The 27,255-nt window shown below is 41.0% G+C and overlaps 1 protein-coding gene across 1 annotated transcript; it reads right to left on the bottom strand.

The window, feature by feature from the left end:
* Window positions 1-218: 218 nt before the first annotated feature.
* LOC117831087 (nipped-B-like protein B) lies at window positions 219-27,255 on the bottom strand. The gene is given in 70 exon segments (XM_034709587.1): window positions 219-1,236; window positions 1,433-1,621; window positions 1,951-2,125; window positions 2,211-2,605; window positions 2,717-2,863; window positions 2,960-3,160; window positions 3,294-3,401; window positions 3,484-3,674; window positions 4,189-4,362; window positions 4,493-4,583; window positions 4,686-4,840; window positions 4,957-5,050; window positions 5,170-5,310; window positions 5,578-5,714; window positions 5,808-5,916; window positions 6,023-6,076; window positions 6,169-6,267; window positions 6,349-6,483; window positions 7,069-7,215; window positions 7,395-7,493; window positions 7,584-7,686; window positions 7,769-7,853; window positions 7,856-7,985; window positions 9,329-9,384; window positions 9,387-9,414; window positions 9,497-9,540; window positions 9,543-9,639; window positions 9,733-9,809; window positions 9,812-9,864; window positions 10,233-10,317; window positions 10,401-10,534; window positions 10,645-10,745; window positions 10,855-10,923; window positions 10,925-10,936; window positions 11,032-11,052; window positions 11,054-11,128; window positions 11,130-11,182; window positions 13,381-13,612; window positions 13,750-13,843; window positions 13,926-13,972; window positions 13,974-14,023; window positions 14,130-14,219; window positions 14,303-14,349; window positions 14,351-14,369; window positions 15,965-16,060; window positions 16,063-16,146; window positions 16,285-16,398; window positions 16,568-16,786; window positions 16,789-17,117; window positions 17,290-17,453; window positions 17,456-17,841; window positions 17,844-18,036; window positions 18,038-18,055; window positions 18,057-18,118; window positions 18,121-18,199; window positions 18,254-18,316; window positions 18,319-18,388; window positions 18,390-18,495; window positions 18,498-18,743; window positions 18,866-18,895; window positions 18,898-18,955; window positions 19,043-19,093; window positions 19,095-19,174; window positions 20,406-20,435; window positions 20,438-20,553; window positions 20,644-20,752; window positions 23,083-23,183; window positions 23,939-24,104; window positions 24,792-24,940; window positions 26,876-27,255. Coding segments are annotated over 69 exon segments (8,037 nt in total). The 5' UTR covers window positions 24,856-24,940; window positions 26,876-27,255; the 3' UTR covers window positions 219-876.

Genomic DNA, 27,255 nt, shown 5'->3' with positions numbered 1-27,255 from the left:
TAGCTATATGTTCTATGAATTTGAAATCCCTCTTCACCCATTCATTCCACTATTGGTTTATTAAAGCACATCACATCATTATTTCACAGAGAAATCAGCCTTCAGCAGTGCGTTCTATATGTTTTAGTTACTTCTCAGCTGCTGATGGCAATAAACACGAAAAAGATGAATATAATACAATATACTTTCTGATGCGGGATGAAAAAAGCACAACCAGGTAACAAAGACATAAGAAATTTATTGCAGTATTTGTTCATCCAGAAGAGCGTGGGGATCAATTTTGTTCTTGTTCGGTGTTCTACTACATCAAAACCTATATTAAAAACGACATATCGCCCCCTCATATAGGCACACATACTGCACTGCTCTTAACATAAATAAATTATATCAAAGATACTCCATTACACAGTGTTGGTGGACAACTAAAGTGTCTCGAACAAGAAACAAAGAGGATTAAAAGTTGTCAGAGCTCAGGTCAAGTGAATAAATCCAACTGATGCTAGTTTAAACTCCAAAAACACTTTATTAAGAACATCATCGATACACTAATTTCCAACATTCAGTTTAATTTTTACAGAATTATGTTCAGATATAAACATGTGTTTAGTTAAACTATGATACAGTGGGAGTAAAAATCAAACAACAAAGTTGCTGCACAACAGCGAAGGAACTCCCACACAATGTTTTTTCACAAACATCTCCTTCTTTTGTCTTGGGTCTAACTGAAACATGCCCGTATTGAAACAGACCGGTCTTCTTAATACTTCTTCTCCACCAGGTCCTGAAATCTTAAGAAGCTTCATCTTCTCTCTGGAACATATCGGATCAATGTGGATTGGGGCTGTGAGGGGTTCCTGCGTGAGTCATTCCAGTCGATTAACTCTTACTCCCCTCCTTAGCAGCATATATTGCCCGTAACGTCTGTGCCACTTTGTTCGACAGCTTTTGCCCATTGGTCAAGGAGATTTTCTTGTAAATAATGTCTGACTCCTTGATTGTGTCGACCCAAGGCACCTTTTTGCGACCATCCCGTTTCTTTGCCACGGTCCAGGGCCCAGAGTACGTTCCAGTCATCCAGTGTATGCTGTAGCCATTCTTGGTCTTCTGGACGACCCTGGCAATCTGTGGTCTGTCTTTGTATTTGGGACGGCAGATGGCAATGACGTCCATGGCCTCCACTTTCTCGTTCATATGACCTGAATCTTCTGCAGAGTCCCCGCCTTTTTTTGATTTCCGCTGTGGGTAGAGGAAGCAGAGTGTGTCCATCAAGAAAAGAAAAATCAACAGAAATCAACAAATCTTGTCTTCTCAAAAAAAAGTGAAGATTTAAAATCCATAGAAGCAACAATAACCTTTGTGTTTCCTCTCTTTCTCATCAACTTTCTTAATGTACTTAAGGAAAATCCTCCTGCTGGGAGTTTAAAATTCTTACCACAGGAGGGTCTTCATCCTCACTGTCCTCATCGTCTGACTCCACCGGGGCTTTGTGATTATTGTGGTGGTGGTTTACGGGCTTCGGGCCCTTCAGCAGCGAAGTGATGGCTTTGTTTCTGGCATTGGCACTTGCTTCTCCCTCCTCGTCTTCTTCGTCACGATCCAAGTGCTCCATAAGAACCTTGAACTATGAGATAAAAACAGGCAGTGTGAGAATTCCTGGATGTGAATATTTTCAACCAACTTAGTAATGTCTCTGCTTAACTTCTAAAATCACAAACAAACAGTGAGTGCATGATAATGTAGCTAAGTGCTTACTTACCACAGCGGCTAATAAGAGCCTTGCACACATTCTTTATTAAAACACAAACCTGAGTTTCTTTAAGATGGACGTTCAACAACAAGCTAACACATGAATTAAATATTGATTTCTACTGGCTCAGATCTGTCTATCACACATATCTAAGACTGAGAGGTGAGGAACAAATAAGGTACAAAATAACATCGGATGCTTACGTCCAAATACTGTTTCACAATATTCCTCTTGGTGTCGTCGCTGAGATCCATGTTGGACACATCACTCTTCAGGTAGTCCACTGTCTGGCGAGGGTTGAAGTGCACCTTAGACTTCCTGTTCACTGCTTTGTCGTACACTTTGGCGGACTCTGTTGGTGAGTATTTCTGGATTTTGCTGTAAAAAACAAACAAACATCGCTTCAGTCATCCAAACAACTACAAAGAGTCATTGAAGGGTTTGTTACCGAGCAGTCTCTTACGTGTCTGAGAAGCCGTACAGGTTCTTCAGATGCTGTTTGAGCACCAGCAGCAGGAGAATTCCCTGTGAAGCACTGGCAAAGTCCAGCAGAGGGACCGGGTTCTCAGGTAGACGGGCCATCACTGCATCCTCGTCCTCTAAGTCAGAGTCTGAATCACACGCCGTGGGTTTTTTCTTCTTTTCTTCCACTTCCTCTTCACTGCTACTACTACTACTGCTGCTGCTGCTGCTGCTGCTGCTGCTGGAGGAACTGCAACTGCTCGCCTCCTCCTCCTCATCAGAGCTGTGTTTCCTCTTCCTAGACTGCTTCTTCTTCTTCTTCTTCTTCTTCTTTTTCTTCTTCTTCTTGGCCTTCATCGTTTTCTTCACTTGCTGCACGGGACCTTTCCGCAAACACTGCACGGAGAGCAAAAGCACTCAAGAACAAATACGGTGGACGTACAAGACGATCTTAAAGTAAACTAAACATCTAAGAGTTCAAAGTAATAAACAAACGAAGCTCCTCACCTCTTTGAAAGACTGGAGCAGGTTGCTGCCAGAGACGGAGAGAGTTATATCTACGTGGTGCATTATGAAAAGAGGCTCCTCCTGGGTCTGGTAGGGGAAGCAGGCCAGGTTGTCTGCTATGAACAGAAGCCTGTTCACCTCGGTTTTCTGTTGAGGAAAACAAGTGAAACATTACTGCTTCCATTTCTGTTCAAGAGAAGTGTTTAAAATATATATATTAACACAAATCAACAGTGAACTTACAGAGCTGTCATCAAACAGGTTGAGCAGGGAGATGAGGAAAGCCCGTCTGTGCTGTCGGTTCCCACGGACCATTGAATACAGATGAGAGCAGAGTGCAGCGTCTGAGTCCTCGTGGCGAAAACCTCTGACCACTGAGACTTTAGATCCATTTATAGCCTGCTGTACCTGGAAGGACATCTTCAATCCTGCTACAGCCTTCATCTGTGGAGACACAGAGATAAACATCTCTAAGTTTTAAACAACATGATAATACAGAAACACATTTTATCTGTGTGTGTGTGTGTGTGTGTTTCATCAATGTAGCATTCAGTGATCAGTGTAATAAGCAACTCACATGGATGAAGCCTGTATACTTCTTGTCAATCTCCACCAGCTGTTGATCGGCCTTGTTCTTCATGGTTGGCTCAGGGTCTGTTCCCATGGCGATCAAGTAGGGCACGCACTAAACACAAATAAACAACTGTTATGAATCTGTCAACAGCTGTGCAGTTAGGTACTGTAAGTTAAGTCTTGCCTGAACGCACCTGTACAGGATGGATGAGGCCCTGGCTGAGAGTCAGAGTGATCACACTCAGGGCAAAGTGTCGGACAGTGGACTGTGAGTGGAAGAAGGACTCCAGCACCTGCTTCAGGTAGATCTGCATAATGGAGCTGCTCATGCCAGATGCAATGTCTCCCAGTTCTTTCAGATCCTCCTGCTTGGATTGATTCTTCCCTGTTTGAAAAAGAAACATCAGCTTTATTCCTTTGAAGCAAGGTCAATAGAAATGAACAATAAAGGACTATCAGGTATAAACTCATACATCTTAGATACTTAGTTTATTTTTCATTTTCATTCTTGATTTTTTTAAATTGGCTGCAATTGCATCTTTGTTTTATGGATAATGTGTGATTTTAAATAATTTTTTTTCTTCTTTTAGTTTTTTTGTGTGGACCCCATAAAGACTAGCAACCACAATGTGGAAGCTAATGGGGATCCTAATAAATAAATACATAACAAATAATCTGCATTAAAATAAATTGATTGGGGTGCCAGTTGGCTTATTTGTTTAAGTGTGCCCCATGTACAGAGGCTATAGTCCTCATCGCAGAGGTCACAGATTTGACTCCCAGCCATGACCCTTTGCTGCATGTCCCCCTCTCGCTTTCCACTCCCCACATTTCCTTTCCCTCTTCAGCTGTCTTATCTAATAAAGTAACCTCAAAATATCATGATTGGTTAGACTTACATTCGCGATCAGCCTCCTGCATTCGGGAGTCCTCCTCTTGCAGGTAAGTCTGCAGGTTTTTTAACACCTGGATCTTCAGATTGACCAAACTGCTCTCATCTGACAGTGTGTTGTTATACAGAACCTTCAGATCCTGCACAAACATGAGCTCCGGGTGCATGATGAACTGGAAGCCTTGAGAAAAGAGAAATGATTGACACACAGATCAGACAAGTCAGCTAAGGCACAGGCAAATATAAGATCAAATCCGCAAACACCAATAGACTGCAGTGTTTATACAGTGATGTCATGATTTTCAACATACCTAGACCTATCAAGGCCTTAATCTGGACCTCCTCATCTTCATGAGTTGTAAAGTACATGAGAAGCTCCAACACTTTGTCCTTGATGACGATCTAAAAAAAGACACCAGAGGAGGAGAGAGCAGGTCAGTCATCAAGACGTGATCAGCAGCTGGTATGCACATGTCAGTGGTTTGGGTGATTGATGGTGTTCACCTTGCTGGTCCCCTTGAACTCCTCCATGTCAAAATCAAAGTGTCGACAGAGAGCCCCCACGGTGAACAGTGAGCGCAGGAGAGTAGGTTTGTTAGTAGCCAGAGTGGCGCTGCTGGAGTCTTCTTGGTGCTGTGTCTTCAGTTTTGCAAGAGCCCCTGTAAAATGGACGTGAAATGAGACAATGATGTAGGCATAAAATATTAAAATAACAGACTTTTCCATTTCAAGTCTCGCATAAATCAGAGTCTGTGTTTCAGTAAATGAGACGTACCGTAGTACCGATTGAAACAAGCCCAGACAAACTTGTAGTTGTGTGTGACCTTGTTCACGACAGCACCAAGACAGCTCACACAGTGCTGCACAACCTGATCAGAAGACACAAAACATATCACGCTCGAGTCAAATATGAATGATCAAGCCAACAGTTTCATATTCATGTTGTGTTTTTTTGTTCAGATGTAGGAATCAAAAGCTGTAGGCTTACCGTCATGCCGTATTTGATGATGAGCTTCATCAAGTCTTCCTCTAAGGTAGTGAGGAAAGTCTCACTCGGATGCTCTATCAGAGGCACAACCAGCTCCAGGATCTTTGCCACGTTACAAATCACCATGAAGTCGTTTTGAGTCTGAAATGTGAAAACAAAGACAGTGCAAAGATGAGCTGTGAAAACAACACTACTTTATTAACTGTACTCTTCTCTCAGTTCCCAGAGGTGTGCTTTATGCCTCCATCAGATGGTCTAAATTAAATTGCATTTTCAACTGTCTGCCACTAGATGGTGCTACATGACAACATAAAACTTGGTTAATTCAGTATCATGTGGGCATCAGCCTAAGCAGGTGATGTCTCATTCTTTGAAGCAGGTTAATTATCCTGAGCATGATGTACTTACGTTGCACTTGGTGGTCAAGTAGGGCTGCATAGTCATGGCATGCTTCACCATCAACTGTGCTCTGATCTTGCTGAACAGGTACAGAGTGGTGATGCATGCTACCAGACGACCTGAGTTGACCCCTTTGTCCTCACAGTCTGCAATACAAACAGTATCTTTTGTTACAGCACGCAATGTTAACCATTTCTTTGTTTTTTCACACAAAAATTGTATTAAAGTTCTTATTTTACCTGCAATAGACTCCTCGTATTTCAGTATGTGTTCCACTAGATTGTCCACCAGCTGAATACAGGCCTTCTTGGCAGGTTTGTATGATGCTTGCTCTTCTGATTTCAGCAGCTAAACAGCGTACACATGAAAACAAAGAGAGATCAGATTAGAAACCAGGAAGCTTTCAGATAGATATTGTAGCAGCTGTTAAAAAAACAGCAGATTAACAACTCACATTTTGGAGAAGCTGCTCAAACCAGTCATAGCCGGAATCTTTACACGCTAACACCTGGGGTAAAAATAGAAAAATGTCAAGTGTCAGATTATGAAAAAAATGCTTCAATCTTGAATATTACACAATCGCTCTGATATATTACGCACCACGTCTGTGATGTTTAGGATCTTCCGGGTCATGGCATCTTGGTCATGGCTGGGTGTGGGGGTGAACCACAGTTTTTGGAATGTCTCATTCACCAGTTTCTGTGGGGGAAAACATGATTTTTAGACTGCCCTGGGAAAAAAGAAAGGCTAGCGCCATTCAGTTAAAAAGCGAGAACAAACCTTGATCCCCTCTTCGTCATTGACCCTCCGGATCATTCTGACGCACATCTCAGTGATCTTGTGAAAGTCTGGCTGCTCCAGGCAAATGTCCCTCAAGATCTTAATGACCCTCTTTCGAACACTGATGCCTGTGTCCTGTGTAAAGAAAAAAATGACATGAGGATGACTCAATATTAACTGTACATAAGTGCCTTTTTTGTCAGAATCAAATTGGACGGAAAACTTAACATACAACAAAAACATGGGGTTCTTCTCTTTTTACTTTAAGCTTGGCGAGGCAACTTCAGAAAAATTAGCGAGAGTAAGCTACATTTGAAAGTATCATTCAATCATTACACGAGGCTCTCATCACTGCTTATTATTTCTCTATCTTTTGTCTGATTATTTGATTTGTTTATTAACATATTGAAGTACCTGATAAATACTACAAAAAAAATCAGATTATAATTTATTTCCTTCAATTCACAATCATGTGAATTTGAACTTTAATTTCACCTTCCAAGTGGTCGCAGTTCTTAGTCTGACCTTTAGGTGGCAGTGTGGGTAGACGATAGTTTACCTCAGCTGACCTTTACACTTTGAATGAACTCTTAGGTCAGGGTTAGCTAAAGTTTGGGACAAAGTTTTGCTTCACCAAGAGGACACTTTATAATAAATCCTTTTAAATTTGACCATTTGTCTAAAACACATCACAACGTTAATGGAGGGTTGAGAAATTACCAAAATCCTTTCTATGAGCATGTCATAGTACTGTTCAATGAGCTCTGGTCGACTGAGCACAAAACGGCCGAGGAGCTCCACGGCAGCCTCTCGCACACTGGTGGAGTTGTCCATGAGGCGACAGTGAACGCCACGCTGCATATCCAACTGAAAAACAAAGAGGGGGAAGTTAGTCAAGTATAGACAACTGTTATAATAACCAGTGTAATCGCAACAAGCGAGTCTCCTGTGTGATATATATAAGATATGTTTTCCTGTACATTAAGTTTACAGCAAGCAATCAAACAGACTTAGAGGTGTGTTGCAACCAATACAGGATGACATACCCGTGCTAGAATGCTTGGATCGACAGCGACTACTTCAGACAGACACTTCATGGCTTTAGTTCTGACAGCAATGGCACTCTCACCCAGCACTCTCAGAATCTATGCAAGATAGAAGATAGGAGAAATGATTAGTGGCAGCCAACACAACTCAATCCCTGACTCACATTTATTTAAAAACAATCATCTTACCTGTGATAGATAAATATCAAAGCTCTGTGCGAACGGCCTCATAGAGGCCAGATATCTGACAATCAGACAGGAGTCCTCGTAATCCACAGTGTCAGAGTTTAATCTGGAGGACAAAAAGAAGCAAAGTGTTGGTGAACAAGTCAGACATCAGATCAAATAAAGGGATACAGTGAAGATGAGCTCACCTTAGAGCGCTTAATTGTGATGGTGGTATCCTGATGATCTTGCGGAGGAATTTCTTTCTTGACTCAGCCCTCTGCATGATCTCTGCGTTGAGTCAACATCTTGAGAGTAATGTCGACCTCTGCCGTCCTCATCGTTGTCATTTTGAGACTTTATTGCCTTCTCAGCCTCACTGGTTGTGTCCCTGTACCACTGGGCAATGTAAAACTTCTTGGCAAACTACAAAAAACAAAAGCACACATATGAGACAAAAATTGCAGAATATTTTGAGGCATATGATGGAAAATAAAACAAGTGATCAACAACAAGGATCCCCGGTGAACTTTAGTCATAGGGCGCACGCACACTAGGCAAACCGTACAGTGCCTGAGCGTGTTTCAACCCTTAAGTCCAGCCTGTTTGACAAGTGTGAGTGCTCCGTAACATGCTAAGGCAGGGTCCATTTCCTTTAGCCTTGCGATGTTCAATGAGCTGGGCTTTGGCACAGTTGCACATGTATGAGCACAAGTAGACAACATGGACATGATGTATAACGATGCAACGCTCCTACTGCAGCTTTGCGGAATAAGAATAGAAGTAATGAATAACAACCATATAGCTCTGAATAAAACTAATCTTTTGCCTCTTTGTGTAAAAGTGTCATCATCATTTTTCATGCCAGCATACGTTCACCACGGTGCAGTGAAGCACATGCTTGTTTTTTTACTTTCACCAAAGCGCCACACGTCACATCGGCACAGAGAAAACAGAAGGACATGAATGCTGTCAGGCTGTCAAGTTTGCTCAACAAAAACAGCTGTTGAAAAAGATGAGAGGAAACATAGTTGAACTTAAAGCTCTGTCAGAGAAAGATGGTAAAAAAAGTGGACAGAGGAGGATTTAACGGTCAGCCTGAGCGTAATATGCGTGAGTGAATCCACAGCGCGCGAGCACGGCATCCATCGGCATTAATCAGGATGAAGTGTGGAGACATTTACCATTCATAACTCTACATGTCTGCAAACACTGGAAAGATTATCCTCTCTCTCTCTCTCTCTCTCTCTCTCTCTCTCTCTCAGCTCTCTCTCTCTCTCTCTCTCTCTCTCTCTCTCTCTCTCTGTCTGTCTGTCTGTCTTCTGTCTGTCTGTCTGTCTGTCCTGTCTGTCTGTCCTCGCTCTGTCTCTCTCCTCGTCTGTCTCTCCTGTCTCCTTCCTCTCTCTCTATCTCTGTCTCTCCTCCTCTCCTCTGCTCTCTTCTCTCTCTCCTCTCTCTCTCTCTCTCTCTCTCTCTCTCTGTCTGTCTGTCTCTCTCTCTCATATGTACAAGAGGTTGGTCTTATTGTGTTTGGGCCTGAAAGCGATGTGAGTGGAGGCCGCATGAGACTTGGAAGGGGGACAATTATTCTAACGGCAGATGGGAGTGCGTCCTTGAACACCATGACATCCTCATTTTAAACCAATGAAAGCTTTATATAAAATTAGTAGTGGCACTAACTGCTGCATGCAAACATGTCCAAACCTTTGGTGATCAATAATGTGACTTTTGCAAATGTACAGTTTGGTATATGAAAATGAAACACTCACTAGTAGGGCTGGATCCGTCTCAATGTTCTCATCCAGGTAGCCTAGCAAGGCCGTTGAAGTTGTTGGGTCTCCATCGTTGCCTTAGTCTATAAGGAGATCGATAGTATCTCAAAAGCAGTTCAATGTCATGTTTTTCTTTATTAACAACTTCATAAAAATAAAGCCTACCTCTCTGAGGATGCGGTCAATAGACTTTTGGTCCATCTTGCTAGGACAGCATCTTTACGCAGGCTTGTCGCGACAGTGCCGAGGTAGTCCAGTGAAGCCACCCTGAGTGCCATCTCTGTCTGCTTGTTGCTGAACTGGTGCACCTAGAACCACGGAAGTGGAGGGGAACAATCAGCAGCTGTTCCTACAGGACAGAAGATGAGTAACGACACCTTAAAGTGAGTGATGCAACTTACCAGCAGCCGGCCCAGTAGACTGAGCAGCAGTTCAGCTGCAGGCCACTCAGGCTTGTTGATGGTAGACAGCAGGTCTGAACAAAGTTCTCAAACAGAGGCATGTAGTCCTCCTCACCCTGCTTACTGCCACACCTGAAACAGACAGAGAATCATCTTTTATTGTACATGTAGATATCACACAGCGTGGCCTACTGGTAAGGACGATTCTTACAGAGATGGAGCTTTTTGTGCAAGTGTTTGATCATTTTTTAACCACAGACAGCTCAAAAGCAGCCGGACAAATCAGCAGATTGAGGACCGCAGTCCACAGCAACTCTCATGTTCTGGAATGTCTCTGAATCCTTTATTTAGCAAATCCACATATATGTAAAAAAAGGATCTAGTGCTCAGTCTACAGACAGCTAGGGCTTTAGATTAAGGTCTCATCTGGGAAAAAAAATAAGTGAGAGAGATCAAGCATACAATTTGTGTGTTTAGGAATAACAGAAACGTAGACTTACTTCTTGAGAAACACTGAGAGGAAGTTCTGAGCTGTCCTCATGGCCATCTCATAAGAGTTTGTGATAAAAACGTCTTTATATCCACCTTCAGGGGAAAAAACAATGCATAGAACAGTTATTATCCATAAATTACTGACAATGTGGTTTAAAAGTTGGTTTACTTTTCACTTACCTTCTTTTTAGGTTCATCCCTGAATCTGTCCTCTGTTGGGAGGTTTACCACACACTGGATGAGCTGTAAAACCAGAGCTGTCACCATTTGGATGTACAAACGATCTCCTTCTGAATCACTGCTGTTCAGCCTGGGGAAAAATGAGACATACAGTTTCTTACTTTCAAGAAGTATGCAGAGGCAATGATTGATCAAATTGTCATTTCAACATTTCAAGATATTCATTTGTGACTCAATTACCTGAAGTTCCTGAGGCTGCGTTTATTTGTAGGCAGTCTAGCCAGGGAAGTGAAGATCTCCTCAAGGATGAGCTGCCTGTGTTTGTCGTATCGTGAGAACACCTGTCCAAGAGTGAGAAGCAAATCAGACGTGTGCAGGAAAAAAAAATACTTGGACCACGAGCATAATCAGCAGCTGAAGTAAAAGCAAATTTTAATGTCGCAGACTTACAGCTGTCACAAGTGTGATGGCACAGAGCTGCAGCTCATTGACATTCTCCACGAAAAATGGAGTGATACCCCAGAGTGGACACCTAAAAATCATACAAAAGAGAAATCAGGAGTGTTTGAACTTCAGCAGCTCAAATGTCGGGTGTTTTGAACTTCGAATTAGTCAGGAGAGTCTCACCTGGAGGATGGTTGTGTCTGTGTAGCAGCTGGATCTCCAGGAGCTCGGCAATGTTGCTGACATATCACACACTTTGTGTAAGTGTGACGACCACCTTTCTGTTTTGTGGAGGACGATTTTGCTCTCCTGGACTTTGAACCGTGCGAGCCACTAAAAAGAAGACCGTAGTAAACTAAATTGAAAAAAAAAATCACATTTTATTTAGAATCACAAACTCACAGCTGATTTTAAAAATCATCACTTGTTACATAACTTCCAATGTGATACAATCCTCAGTGATTTTACAAATAAATTATAAAACAAAACTAAAAGTAAGACAAATAAAAAAATACAATAACATGGTGTAACTTTCTGTTCCTTAAAAAAAGAAGATGCACATTTGCGTACACAAAAGGGTTTTTTTTAGATGACAGATACATATCAACAACCAAAAGGGCAGTTTTGGGGAAGTACTAGTACAAGGTTTGCACTTCTCACATAGTGCCTCATACTTGGGTGTCTATTACAAAGACTTCATAAATAACCTTATAGCAGTCTTCTATGGAAGGGAAGCAGGCTTTAGCTATTATTTTGTTACTGCCTTCCTGGTAGCTATGCTCAGTATTCCGTGTTTCTTTAATCATAGTGTGAAAGTTCTCACAAAAAGTTGTTCCCGATAACTAATATCTGGACCAATATTAAAGTTAAAGCTAACATTACTTCCCTCATTTCATTGTGTATCCTACATCGAAAGGTGTTTACTTATTACTGCACAAATAAAACAATGAGTATGATTCAGTTTCTGGGAGCCACAGTTTCTCACACAGCTGGAAAAACCTGAATGGTGAGATTCTTGATGGTGAATAATATATTCAACAGACTCATCCAACCAATAATCTGCCTGAGGTTAGGCGTGTTAGATTCCACTTAAATTCACAATAGTTTTCCAGCCTTCCTCAGAAATACTTAGTAATTAGTAATACCAAGTAACTCTTGTCAATAGTAATTTCCTTTTGGTAGTTCTCTTGTATTTTCTTCTCCATAACCTTACATACAATTATTTTAAGCCAAGAGCACGCCCTAAATGCACTTATGAAAACATTCAACAGGTTGTGCTCAAACACTTTTGACTAAATAACAAACGCACTATAATTTAACGTTCACTATTACTTCAGTGCCTGAAGACTGCTTAATGTACCTTTGTTAAAGGAAGCACAGCAAGAGGGAAGGCTCTGTTTAGCCCACCTTTCACATATAGCATCCAATTTTTTGTGGTCAAGTCAAAGTCATGAGATCACAATGTCAGAATGAGTCCCTCAAACAAGCCACTCTTGAAGATAACATTTGACCTTTTTTTCTGAGACAGATTAATCAACACACTACCTATATCCATCAGGTTTTTAACAAGTCTCTTTAATGTGGCTGAACTGGAATTGCTCCCACCATGTTTTCTTCAATATAGTTCATCTCGGTTGCCGACTTAGCCTAATGGTTGAGTTGCATGCGCATATAGTGGGCAGCCCAGTATCCATTCCAGACTGTGGCTCCTTTCCCACATGTCATACCCCCACTCTCTCCCAGTTTCTTACACTACCCATTTTTCTCTCCTCTATGAATAAAAGGTGTAAAAGCCCCCAAAAACATACACTACCAGTCAAAAGTTTGGACACACCTTCTCATTCAATGGTTTTTATTTTTAATTATTTTAGACATTGTAGATTAATACTTAAGACAAGTCATTCTACAAATAAACTCTTGACAAGGCTCATGTTAATTAGAAACCATTCCAGGAGACCACTTCATGAAGCAGACTGAGAGAATACCAGAGTGTGCAAAGCTGTCAGGAAGGAAAAAGGGGGCTACTTTACAGAATCTAAAATATAAAACATATTCTGCTTTGTTTAACACTTTTTTGTGAATTAAATAATTCCATATATGTTCTTTCATAGTTTTGATGTCTTCAGTATTGATCTACAGTGTTTCAAATAATTAAAATAAATACAAACCCTTGAATGAGAAGGTGTTACCAAACTTTTGACTGGTATTGTATCTATAGTTCATCTCACTTGATCATCAGAAGAGGACTGAGTAAATGAAAGATTTAAAAGAGATAGGTAAACCAATAACGTTGCAGGAGATTAAGTTTTCCTTCATAAAACAGTTTGTCAATGTGCAAAGTGCTAGGTAAAGAGGAAAATGGCAACCTATGGAGAACTTTTACTCAAGAAAGTTAACTTAAGCTGATAATCAGTTATAGTAATCTCTGATGGAAATGCCACTGCAGTAAAGCAGTACTCCCTGCACAACATGTTTCTACCAGCTTGCTATAGGTTAACTCAACACTGGGACAACCAGAGGAAAGGTACTGACCTCCATGTGGGTCCAGCCTGTAGAGCGGGTCATACTGAGGGTACAAAGAGTTCTGCAGGTGGAACTTTGTGAACTGCAGCACCCGCTCGATCACGTCCTCTATGTAAACAGCCTTGGGCATGTGTGGAGATGTCATAATGTTAAGTGCAGTCAGACAGGCATCAGCAGACTTGGACACCCGCTCCATGATAAGGTCACGCCACAGACGCTCCTCATCCATTGAATCGTTACCCTAAGAAAGACAAAAACCATCATTCAAGTTAAAGTATGTTAAGAAATCCTGCAGAGAAGCTCTTAAAGTTCAGTGAAAATGATTGTAATCATCATCACTCTCTTTGGGAGACACGTACGATCGGGCTGACCACTTACATGATTCATTAAGGTGGAAAGTTTGACGCTGTCCTGAATGTTCTTCTCCAGGATATTCATGATTTTCACCAGTTTTCCAGAGGGAAACTGTGGACCAAAGATTGATATTCATAAGTGATGCTGCAGTAAATTGATGGTCCTCGTGAATCATGATGAGATGCTCCTCTTACCTTGTTAAGGCACCCATGGCTTTGAGTTTCTCAGAATCACTGCCTAGCTCGCCTCAACTGGTGCTTTCCAAGCAGAAGCTCTTCGGGTATCTCATCATCGTCATCTGTTTGAGAGCACAGGGTTAGAATGAGTAAGAATGAGTACTTTTGTCAACTCAGCACTTTTTGAATATCGAGAACAACTTGAACTGTACAGCGCTTCATGTTCACCTTCAGCAGTGAGGTCCACGTCCTCAAGGCTCTCAAGGATGTTGTCAACACTGGCTATGAATCTCTTGTACGTGGAGGAATCCATTATTTCTGTTACATGAATGTAAAAAATTAATTAATCAAAAGTGTTGATTCATTAAAAGCATTAAAGACTCGAAGTGGCAAAACAATACCTTCGTGTGTCAGCTTAGAGTTGTAGCTTTCCTGTTTTCTGCTTCTGTTTCTTCAGTTTTTTGGCAACTAAACAAAAAGACAACAACAAAGAGATGAGTCATATACAACAAAAGGACACAACCATGGACTGTATAGAACGATGGGGGACATGGCAGCTCCCCAAAGGTAAAGCCAAAGCATTTGGTGCGCCCCCTACTGACTGGCTACAGCATAAGTCATAAAGACCGCCTCCTCGATGTCCACAGATGGTTAAACTGTCAAATAAAATTAGTTCCCCAAACATGTTTCTGTCATCATATTTCTGCTCAAAAAGGATATAACGTCATGACCATAGACTGTAAAAAAAATGGACAGCGTTGCTCCGCCTTTTCCCGTTGTTTTGTTCTGAAAGATAGTTTTCTATCGATCAGACATAAGAAACTGTTATGCAGTACAAATTAGGGATGGACAAGATTTTCGAACTATTTGGATATTAGTTTACTTAGCAAAAATCGAGTTACTGCGAAGATTTCTCATTTTAAAAGTCAAAATTTTTATTGTTTTTTAACAGTGCCTGGCTGTAATACGGTATCCAACCAGACAGTGGCTATAGAGCGTCTTACATCTGTTTGCTAACTCATTAAGAAACAGAAGAAGAACACTTACTGCATTAAAAAACAAAAGAAGAAGGAAAACATTTGCGACAGTGGCGGCGATGTTCTCTGTTTCTGAATCTCACACCACTACACACGTTTTTCCAGAGACCGAGCATAGCTATAAAATGTAAACACAACTGCCACGCGGTGATCGAGACAGACACTGTAAGTGGCCGCTACTAGCAGCACCTCGTCCTGCTTATGGTTAACACAGCTGCCACAGAAACAGGCCGTTGACGGGACAGTGTGTGCATGTGTGTGTGTGTGGGGAAATTATTCGAATAATCGTTGAAAAGATGCCAATGATTATTGAATAGTATTTGGTTGAAATGCCCAACCCTAGTACAAAGAGAGATCATTGTTGTCTTGTTGATGAGTTTAACTTCCTGGTTTGTTTGATCTGGGCGCCCCCTGTGGTCAAAACATGTCACTTACTATGGATCTTATCTTTTATGTTAAAGTCGTGTTTTTGATACAAATTCTCCTTTAAAGCTCCTGTTTCGTTTTCGTTATGAAACAGACTGATATGAATACTGACCTACAAAAGCAAAGTAGATCATCAGCTACAAGACTGCTAAGTTCTACATGTTCATTTTAGATGCCTGGAATCACTGTAGCTGTGTAGGTGTCAGAAGATGTTATCAATAGAACACCAGTTGAAACAGAGTCTATATTACATTTTCAAAATTTGCAATAAGTGACACAATTCAATATCAAACGAAAGCTGAATGAGTTTTTTCATCGAACGCTACTTGCATGAGTACAGAATAAATCAACAAAGCAATAAGAGGTACTGCTTTGTCAACAGGGAGCACCAATATGAACACAAAATAAAAGTTCCTCACAGGAGCTTTAAACAGTCACATGAATCATATGCGATGAGATTTTGCTATGGATAAAGGAAAAATAAACCAATTCTGTCAAACTGAAACTTCTACTCTATTTGAAACTTAACAAATAAAAGTACTCTTTGCACGTTATGCTTTTTTGCCCCCGTCACTAGGAAGCATAAGTAAAAAGACTCACCATCACCAAGGCTTGGTGTAGGACATTCGTCATCTGAATTATCTGAGTTCCATTCACGGTGACGGCTGCTCCCCCCCTTGCGAGAGTTATGAACACTCCACTTCGACGGTGCTCTCCTGAACCTCTCTTCTCTTCGTGTTTCCAAGTCTTGTCATGGTCTCTCTTGTGCTTTTTTTTTGCAGCTGTAACAGAGACAAAACAAAATCAATCAATATTTGCAGGTAAGCAGCACATTTTCAGGTGGATACATATTTTGTAGGACTTGTGTTTGTGTAAATATGAGTTCAAACATTGTACATTTCTACGGTTCTAATACTAACACTCATTGCCAGAGCCTTCCTCTTCCTCTTCATCTGTGTCCACTTCAGCATACTTAGATTTCTTACTGATCATGCTGTGCCTTCGCTTGTTTGACTTCTCATTAAAGGGCATTTCTGCAAGCACAAGAGGTGAGTGAGATTTCAGCAGGGGGAGGAAAAATTATCCACTTTATATTTAGATTAAAGGCTGTAACATCAACAGCTCCAGAGGCAGCAGTTCAAACAAATAAACACATCCATCACAGATAATTTGGAGTATAAATATAAGTAAAGTTAATCCTACCTCTCCCTGATTTGTCAAAGTGGGGTTTGTGTGGATTCCTGCTTTCCTTAATGATGCTCTTTACCTCATCGAGGCTGAGTTTCTGAACCACCACCACAGGCTTAGCTCCTTTGTTTAGATTCTCTATCAGTGACACCCTCTCCAGCCTGACTCTGGGTTCTGCCCAGACATCTTTCAGCTGGCTTGGAAGCGGAGGATCTTTGTCTTTCCCATCCCGCTCAATTTAGGAATCACAAAGTTCTTCAGACTTCCTTTCTTTTCACCCAGCAGGTATGAGGGAAACTCGCTGGATTTTGTCTCCTGCTTTTTTGACGCTTGGACGCTCGCTTCACGGTCCCCACTTTTTGTCTCGTCTCTATGTTGAGCATTTTGATGGCTGGAACTGTCTGTCCTCTGTCGGCCATTGAGGTCACTGGATTTTCTGCTTCCATCTTGCTTAATTCTAGCGCTTTCAGGTTTATTATTCTGGTCAGGGAGGTGTCTGTTGGAGTTTTCACTGGATAATGTTTTGTTTTTTCTTTCCCTGTCTCTATCTCTGTCTTTATCTCTGGTCTTTTCCTTTTCCTTTTCCTTTTCCTTGTCTTGGTTTTTGTCTTTGTCTCTTTCCCTTTCCTGTCTTTCTCCTTATCTCTTTCCTTATCCTTAACTTTGACCCTATCTTTATCTCTCTCTCCATTCTTAGTCCTATCTCCATTCTTAGTCCTATCTCTGTCCTTATCTTTTCTCTGTCCTTATCTTTTTCTTTCTCCTTATCCTTTTCTCTCTCCTTATCTTTGTCTCTCTCTTTATCCTTTTCTCTGTCTTTATCCTTTTCTCTCTCCTTATCCTTTTCTCTCTCCTTATCTTTTTCTCTCTCCTTATCTTTTTCTCTCTCCTTATCTTTTCTCTCTCCTTATCTTTTTCTTTATCCTTATCTCTTTCTTTGTCCTTATCTCTTTCCCTATCCTTATCCCTTTCTTTATCTTTGTCCCTCTCTCTATCTTTATCTTTATCACGTGCTCTCTCTTCTCCATTTCTAGAGTTACACTCCGCCTCTCTCGTGCTTTTTGGAGTCTTGTGTTGTCCAACATTGGCTCTGTGTCCGTCATGGTTCTTTTCTTCTTTGTGGCCTGAGTCTGAATGCTTCTCGTGTCTCTGCCGAGGTGTGTCTGGCCGTCCATCCTCCAAGTGTCCCTTACTGCTGTCAGTTCTACCGTCATGCCTGTGTTTGGATTCGCGTCGACTGTCCTGCTTCTGTTTGGGGTTTTCCAGTTGCCCGTCTGAGCCCGACTTCCTGGCTTGTCTGAATGCTGTTTGATGATCTCAGGTCTGCTTTCAACAACTTTATCCACCTTTCCATCACCCTTTGACTTTATCCGCCTTAGGTGGTCCTCACACAACTGCTGGGGCTCCAGGACCACTACAGGCTGTCTTATCAGTCTGCCAGCTTGTTGCAGATCAATACTGACCATCAAAGCTGGCCGACTGGAAACCATTACTTGCGGCATTCCGTCTTCTTGGGTGTCAGCTTGCTGTCCGTGTTGCCCCCATGTGCAGTAGGCCCGTCACTTGCTCAGCTCCAGATTCCTGAGGATATGAGTCTTGCTTTCGTTTTTTAAGTGGTTTATCTGCATAAAAAAGAATGTAGCTTAGCTCCTCAAACAAACACAAAAGTTAGAAAGCCCAGCAAAGGCAGAAACACGATACCTTATCCTGGACTTCTTTAGAACACCGTTCCCTCTCATTTGCTGACTCGCGCTCTATTCTCCTCCAATCTCCACGAGTGTGTCGATCTCAGCATCATCAAACACGGCAATGACTCCGGCTTCCTTGGTATTTGCCGCCCTGGAGCATGCTGAGATTCTGCCTGCTCTCAGCACCGAACTTGTGTGACAAATCCTGGGCAGTTCTAGATAACTGATCAGTGTTGTTCACCAAATCGGTTTCATGCGAGCTGATATTGACGGATCCACGTCCGGACTCTTCACTCTTGTCAGTTTCAGAGTCAGCCGGGGTGAGTCTTTTATCGGAGAACTAACAATGCCATAAAAAGCACTGTTATCCATCTGCTTGTTTTCTTCTTACCTCCTTTCTTTCTGCTTCCTCTTGCGGTCAGGGGAGGTGAGGAGCAGGTCAGGAGCTGCATCTGGTGGCATATCAGGTGGAGGTGACTGCATGATGAGAGAACGCCGGGACTCTATGTAACCACAAAGAGAGTTCAGGAAAGTGAAAGTCTTAGCAAAAAGAATGTAATCTACAGCAGTGCAATATTTTTAAGTACTCATCGACCGAAATTGATTGATTGCTGAGACAACATACTTTTCACGGCCTCCTCACTCCCAGCAGGGAGCACACAGGCTGTGGTGATTTAACCGGAAACTTGGAGGCCCTCATGGAGGGGTCATTCTCCTGTTAGAGCAGAGAACATTCATCATCAGCTTGAAGAGTCAGCATCTGCTGAGGTAGAGTTCAGGATTATTTGATTCTCTGCATTACCTCATGTCCCAGTCTGTGAGCCATGTTCATGTAGTCTTCATCTGAGCCTAGTCCTCGCATTATGATGAGATGAATTACTTGACAGCTGTCCAGAGACCTTGTTGTCATGGGAATTCCTCACAACACTGGCAACTAAAACAGAGAGAAAAAAATTAATGTTCAGTTAACTCACTTTCAATGTCACGACACAGCTGCAGTTTATGATTTTAAAGGATGCAGGTGTCAGATTATAACACCTCTTCTTTGCCGTATCAGGGTGCTTAAAAGTTTGTGAGGAATTTTCTTGTGGGCAGCTTCGTTTACGTAAAACGTGGAGTCGTTTGAAAAGGGTTATTGTTTTCTCAAAATGAGGGGGAGGAAATTGAAGATATTCAATAGTTCAAGGTTAGAGTGTAACTGCTGTTCAGTGAGGAACATCCTCTAAGAGCACATCTTAACATTTGCTATCTCTTGTGAAAGGCCTCTTTGAATAGAAGTGAAAAGCACAGAAAAACATTGATTAGATGTAGCTTTCTTTTAGAAAAAAATCCTACTTGACTGATTTAAGCCAACACAAAAATGAGGTCTTGGAATTCTGTTACTTTTTCTAAAACTCACATCTTACTGAGTGTGTTTGTCTAATGACTACGCAAAATATCTTGTTACACTCAGTATAAGCCACATTGACCTGACCAGTCCAGATATAAATCTGATTTTACAGCTTCTCTTAAAAGTTTTTCAGCTCGCTGAAATGTGTAATGATGTGTATCAATGATCCATTAAAGCAAACCAGATCACCAGCCTATTCTATGCCATAGGTTCGAACCATTCAAATATCTACGTTTGCGCATTATGTCAATAACAGGTGGACAAACTAATACAAGGAGACATACACTACTTGTATAGGTATTTTTAATGCCAGGAAACTGCTTATACAGGTAGGTATGAGGTTATTTACAACATGCTGCTGAACCCGCCTTTTTAACTTTAACAGCAAAGATCTTTGATCATTGACACATCTGTATGTACATTTGGCATTTTAGAGAAAATCAGCAACAAAATAAGAGGTATTGTTTAGGTGCTGTACGTTCTTCAGAGGAGCATTAAGATATTACAAGCCAAAAAAAATCATAATTATTAGTACATTTACAGTACAATTAATACTAATTTATTGTAATGGGTAAAATAGCCACCAAAGCAGATAGCAAAATATTCTTGATACATTTTTTGAAATAAGTATTGTATCTTGTGTCATAAAGTTCATCAAAATTGGATTTTAACCCGCTACAATATATAAATCATTCTTTTTTGCTTGTGATATCTTAATATAGTAATTATATCTGAATCTGAAAAGCATATTTCATCGACTTCCTTTCCTTCTCACCTTGCTGAGTCTGTTGGTGTTGAGAATACTCGGTGGGTTGTACTGCATAAAGTCTGCAGGACTCTGAGGGGTGTAAGGACTGGGTATAGGGCTGTTCTGCTGGGGTATGAACCTAGGACCTGATCCAGACTGCTGGGATGTAAAGCATCTGTGAAAGAGAATGAAGAGGTCTTTATACTGTAGAAAAAGAGACACTTCTGCTTCTTCGTAGCTTGACACAATACTGGCACTGGCTTACCCAGAGGGACTTTGAGCGACAGTGGTTTGCTGATAGTTGGATCCTGGACTCCCATGCACCTGATTCTGAGGCACCTTATACTGTTGTATCAACGGCTGCTGCAGTACACCTAAAGGTGGAGATGAAAGACAACTCAAACACGGAGCTATTGATGCAATATGATTCTGCTTGTTCTTGAGTTACACAAAATATTGCAAAGTGAAAGTGAGTTTGAGTAACATCACAAGTGTATCTACAATCTCTAGCTTTCCATACGCACCATCTGCCTAAAGCAATTCTGGATACTTCAAAAAGCATCACTTAGCAGAAGCATCTCTTTTACCCTACCTTCTAATTTCTCATTAACAGTGTGCACGAGAGGTGTTCTTTAACTCTATTACCCATTCAAAGGCTTCCTTTTGTGTTGTTATTGTGTTGAATTTAGAGTATTTTTTTATTAAATACAGCAACTGCCAATATAATGCTTTCTAAAACAATACTACAGCTACTTATTCCAAAATTAAAATCAATGCCAAAGACGACAAGTGCCAACAAAAACTGACCACTTCACAAATGAAGCTTTTCTAAGAAACTACTGCATTGTGTAAAGTAATAACATTTTCATTATATATTCTTATATAGTAGATACATTTGAAAGACAGTAGTTTGAGCAATGATGCTTATCATGATGACAATAAGCTTTTATACGGGTACCAACCATAAGTCCAGAGTGATGAAGGAGGAATATTTAGTGGCAATGGTAAGGGTCTATCAAGGTAACAGGTCACAGGAGTACACTATCCAGGGACAAGTTTTGGAGGTGGCATTTAATTGTATCATAAGCACTAAGTTGCAACACTGCTAGCTATTTAGAAATGTGCTGCGACACGTTTCACCCAGCACTCTACAAGCGTATGCATACCTAAAGAGCGTCTTAATTTTACATTTCTATCTGATGACTCATGGTCACTCCCACAAATGTCTCCCCTTTATTCTCTCTGACTTACTTTGATCTAGCACCGCGGTATCCACTGTGCATGAATCTTTTCTCTCTTTTGCCATCTTCAGCACTACACTGACTCAGTGTGAAGTGTGCATGCATACTATATACTTATAATTATGGGTAATGCAGGCTAGTGCAGCTGCTCATAAAACAGGAGGGTTTCCCAGAACCAAGGTTAAGAGATGAATATGCAACTGTTTATGGCAATTAGTGTTATAAATAATGAATGGAAAACAACCCAGGTAAAGCCTCTAAAGGTTCTATAAGTTAAACATTAAAACATATTTTTAATTACTTTTTTGAAGGTGGAAAATCGAATGTTCTGTGAATGGCTGAAAGCAAACATTTAATTATGGATCAAAAGGAAGTTATTTAAAGTAGTGAGCAGGCTGTGTTTGCTAGACACTGTGGCAATGTACACAGAGCTTTATTCCAACCTATTGTGCTTTAAAACAGACCAAGAGATTAAATGAGAGTTAATCTGTGCAGGTTAAAGGGTCGGATCAATATGAGGACAAAAAACAACAACACCAAATAATAATAATAATAATAATAATAAGCCTAAAACGACGAAAACTCTAGATGTAGTTTTAAGATATCTTTTAGCAAAAAGTCTCTGCTCACTTCTACAGAATAGAGGTGAAGGAAATTCAGTGTTGTGCAAAAGAACAGTGTCGTTGAAAAAACAACATCAACAGAGGTCTAAGATGTCTGGGGACCTTCATTTCCTGTTATCTCTCAGCTCAGACTGTCACCTGGTTTTGTTGGTTGGTAGCAGTGCACCTGACACCATAGTTTAAAGACAGGCGGTTATAAAATAACAGTCAATGGACTTACTTGTTGATGAAAGTAATAAGTACATGTGCTAACTGGTATGGATCTGTGGTCTTTCTGAGGGCTATATTTTTTTTGTTTTAACACAGCTAAATGTTGCACAAGTTAGCTATCTCTGAGCTAAGGTAAATATATTCAGACCCTTCATTATCTGCATTTTGTGTTTGTATTACTCTTTAGCTCTTGTAGTAATATTGATCCTTGACTCTGAAAAATAAACGCAAAAAGCCAATACAGGCTACATTTACAGTCAGAGATAAGAAATGCTGATAGGTAAGAAAACCGTCTGACTAATGTCAGAGAGTCAAGATAACCACTGGTAATATAACCCAAACTGTTTCTTCAATCCCCCCTTTTGGAAGACAAACAAACTGAGGAAAAAAATGCTGGATGTACTGAAATTTAGGTTGGTGGAGTTCTAGTTATGAATGTGATGCAAACTCAACATTTTTCATCCTGCAGCGCCTCCCCTACACCCTCTGTTATGGCCAACTCATGTCCAAAAAGCTCAGGTGAATAGTAAAGTTGCAGTAGGGACCAGGAATGCACCCAGTGAGAGAGCATGCACTACGCTTAGCTGACCTCCACCTAACAACCCCAAACCTGGCACTGTGGTAACATACTTTTGTCCCTGAAGATTTTGGGGTCCCTGGACAGTAGAGTTTGAAGAAGCATTGGCATTTCACCCTCGGGTTCATCATTCCCCAAGTTGTCCTTTAACTCTCTGAAAAGCAAAGAAATAAAGGGTCCACAGTCACATTGGGGGGAATACCTGCTGATCATCAATGGTGTTTCATGGGTGCAACCTACAACATCAGCTACGGTATCTACTGAGGTAGTTACTATGTAATAATGAAAAGCTACACCTGATCTCGTCTCTTTTATACAAACAGTGAAACAACATATTCTAACACATACAATACTGATAACTTACAGAGTTAGTACACCGTTATAAAGCTACTGTTAAGGTGCATTTCAACCAGAGTTCCGAGGTCTTTTAGCCCCCAGAACTACTTTCCCCGGAACTAAAAGGTTCTGTGCCCCCATTGTTGTCTGCGTTTCGACCACAGGCTGGATTGTCCAAATCAGGCCAGTAACGTATGGAAAATATATGTATATTAAATAATATTTGAAATCTTAAACTAGGATGCATTTCCAGGAACTCCATCTGTCTTTCAACAACTGTGTAAACTCCACAAACACTGTACGTTTCAGCCGAAAGTCTCAGGACCTTTGAAAAGTACTACCCCCAAGCAGGGGCTTTTCAGGGGGGAAATTATCTATCCCTGAACTATATTTAGACCCTGGTTCCTCCAGTTGAAACGAATGTAGTTCAGGGGTAAAGTCCCTAGTTCTGGGGTAAAGTTCCTGCGGTCGAAAAACACCTTTAGCTTCTGACAACTCGTCCTTACCTTAAATCATAATCCTCCTCTGCGTAAACTCTCCATGAGATGTGACATATGAGTGAATGATACTTACATGTGTTCTGTGGAGACCTGGTTGAGGCTTTGCGCCAGCTGAGTCACCAAATTCTCGTCCCGACACACCAGGAGGCTGCTGACCTCATCTGAGATCCTTCCATTGTAGAGCAGGCTCTTAGCAGTGGTGGCAGGGAGAGGAGAGGGCAAAGGCAGCTGGTTCAACACTGAGGGGGGTGATGGAAAGACAAGGTATTTTTGGTGTGGAATAAAGAAGGAGAACTGGGGGGGAAATCACGTAATTAACAGTATCAAGGGTGGGTTAGTAGTTGAAATATTTGTGAATGCAAGAATTAAAATTGAAAAGCATGCAAATGGGGCACTAAGTGGTAATAATGACCAGTGTTTATATATATAACTGACCACTGGCATGAGGTTACAATTGAATAAATATTTCATTTTACTACATTTCTAATCTCTATACATATATCAAAAGGCATTAGGGTACATGCATAACTGATGCCAAAACAATATTGTGTATCTTTTTGTTAAAAGGCCTTAAAATATGGCAGCAAATATGTCTGCGTTCTTCAAGTTACAAATTATTAGGCACTCTCTTCTAATGCAATCCAGAACAAGAGTTATAATATAAATCTTAACTTTGTGAAATACATATTGTTCCTTTTTACAGAGTTCTTATTTCTCATAGGGGACCTACAACTGCCCATCCTATGCCACTTCCCTATGACTGCTTTGAAATTGCCATGAGTGAGGCAAATCACAACAATCTGTGTTTAAAATCTGGTATCACTACACAGAGGGTCCATTTTGGGTCTGCTTAAGCATTCAGGTGTTAGCAAGCCTTGATTTAAATGTTAGTGTTTAGACTGTTAGAGACATGCTGTTTCACTTACAATCTGTCAGGCTAGCAATTCCAGCAAGAGTAGTGATGGGAACATGAGGCATATCACCATTCATGCTGAAGATGAGGTGAAGAGGTCGTGTCAATGCACAGGCTGCTCAATATCACCAATCTCTTCCTATTCCTCACATCTCCGAAATGCTGCGAAAACACAAAGAAATAAGTGGCAACAGAGACAGACACTCTTATAGAATGTCCACTGTCGACAAGGTATTACTTGGTGGCCAAATGATTCCTCTGTTATTTGAACAGAGTGCTTCTTCTGAGTTGGGGCTTCAGAAATGTGTCTACTCATGAGTGTGCATTATTACACTGCATAAATAACTACCCTTCTGACGTAGACAACGTTACACCAGCCCCTATAGCAAGCCTGGGCATGTCTTCTATAAGTTATTGATTGTTGACAGCTTCTTGTGTCCAAACCATCTCATTCACTGCTCCTCTTTGACTCTGCAAACAGGCACCTTCATTGAGTAGCGTAATACATAATTCAACATGGTTAAAGTTTAATATGCAAGTGGATTCAGAATCATACGAAAACGACAATTTCAGCTCTGCTACTACCGGACTCGCAGTATATCATAAACAATCAACAATAAACCACTAAAGAATCCTGTGATACATCACACACATGTGCAATCCTTGATTTCCAGTGCAATATCTGAACAACCATGTGCAATATTGTAAATTATTCTATAACATATTTCATTATTATATTCATCCACTAAAATTTGCACTCTGGCTTAGACTAATTCATTTATTTATATCTTAAAAGTACTTATATACCTTTCTTTGTACATATATTATTTATATTCTTATTTAGAATTTTGAGGTTAGCTTTTAGGTTTCTATATTTATGTCCTTACTGTCTTGTTGTGTCCTTATTTAATACAGTCTATGGTCCTTACTGTCTTGTTAAGTACCACATTCACCACGTCAAATTCCTTGTGTGTGCGAGCTCACTTGGCAATAAAGATTTCTTGATTCTTCATTCTTGATATCGTGCATTGCTAGCAGACTTGCACGGTGACAACAAATCTACTCATAAAACAGGAGGGTTCCCCAAAACCAAGGTTAAGACTGCAACTGTTTATGGCAATTAGTGTTATAAATAATTATTGGAGAAAAAAACAGTTAAGCCTCTAAAGGTTGTATATAAGTTAAACATTAAAACATATTTAAATTACTTTTTTGAAGGTGTAAAATCGAATGTTCTGTAAACATGTAATTACAGGATTCAAACGGGAATTTGTTTTTAGTTAGTGAGCAGGCTGTGTTTGCTAGGCTCTGTGGCAATGTACAGAGGACTCATGATAAAGGTATCTGTCTATTTAGGTGTCTATTTTAACCTCCACCTTTAAATGTCGTCTCATTCCAGTTATATTACATTCATTCCCGAGCAGACAATAACAAACACGAAGGCGTAACAGGACATTTGTAAGCTAGTTGCAGCTCATATTCTTTCTTTTGTTACTGTGTCATTTAAGGTTTCCGGGCTGTCCTGTATCATAACAGCGATATTAGCCATTCTTAACATCAAATGTGATTCTATTATGACTCAGTTATTACATTGTAGGAACGGTAGACACTTAGGAAAGAGTACGAAGGACACAACGCCGAATATAAAAGTGCTTAAAATCAAGTCAGGGTTAGCCGGCTAGCAAACAACTGGAGATGTTAGCTAACGTATGCTAAGGTAGATGTGTAACTTGCCTAAGCTAGCATCACCGGGAGTGCATCAAACACAGTTAGCTTCCTACTCTGGTGTGCTATTTCTCCACCGAACAGGTCGTGTTTAGGTTCATATTCTCAACTCACACCTTCCTATGGCCTTCATCGACGCATCTTTAGCTCACAAAGTGACCTCGGACTTGCCTAAAGAAGCGTAACCCCCGACCCGACGCCAGGGAGGCAAAGGGGGGTACAAAGCAAAAAAAGACCCCATCACAAATCAGAATTATCCCCTTGGCTTAATCCTGTAAGCTGTTCCCAATGTGTCTGACACCGCGGAAACACCCGGGGAGGTGAACTATATGTCTGGAAATAGGTTGTTATTGATGAATCTGGCTTATTTACCTCTTGATGTGATGAGAAAGAGAAGTGGTTCTGGTGAAGGAGGAGGAGGAGGAGAGGGGAGGAGCAGGAGGAGTAGATGGCAGCTGGAGCTGGAGAGAAGAGTCTCTAGCTCCCTCTCCGTCCCACTGTTCAAACAGCTCCTCGGAGTAATAATAGCTAACACAACGGCAGTGATTCCCGGTGGGGATTTTCTTCTTTCTCACGGAGAGCATATCTGCAGGGAGGGAAAGAGCATCCCCGAAACATACCGGACCTATCTGATGACGGGGTTATCAGACGCTGGATGGTGTGTTCACGGATACTGGTTTAAAAGCACCAAAGGAACAGAGAAAGGGGGTCCACTCCACGGTATCTTCCCTCTGCCCCTCGCTCTCTCCTCG

This window comes from Notolabrus celidotus, chromosome 19 (genome assembly GCF_009762535.1).
Source record: "Notolabrus celidotus isolate fNotCel1 chromosome 19, fNotCel1.pri, whole genome shotgun sequence".
Classification (NCBI taxonomy): domain Eukaryota; kingdom Metazoa; phylum Chordata; class Actinopteri; order Labriformes; family Labridae; genus Notolabrus; species Notolabrus celidotus.
Note: the sequence above shows the minus strand (reverse complement) of the source record. Positions and strands in the feature narration are given on the sequence as shown.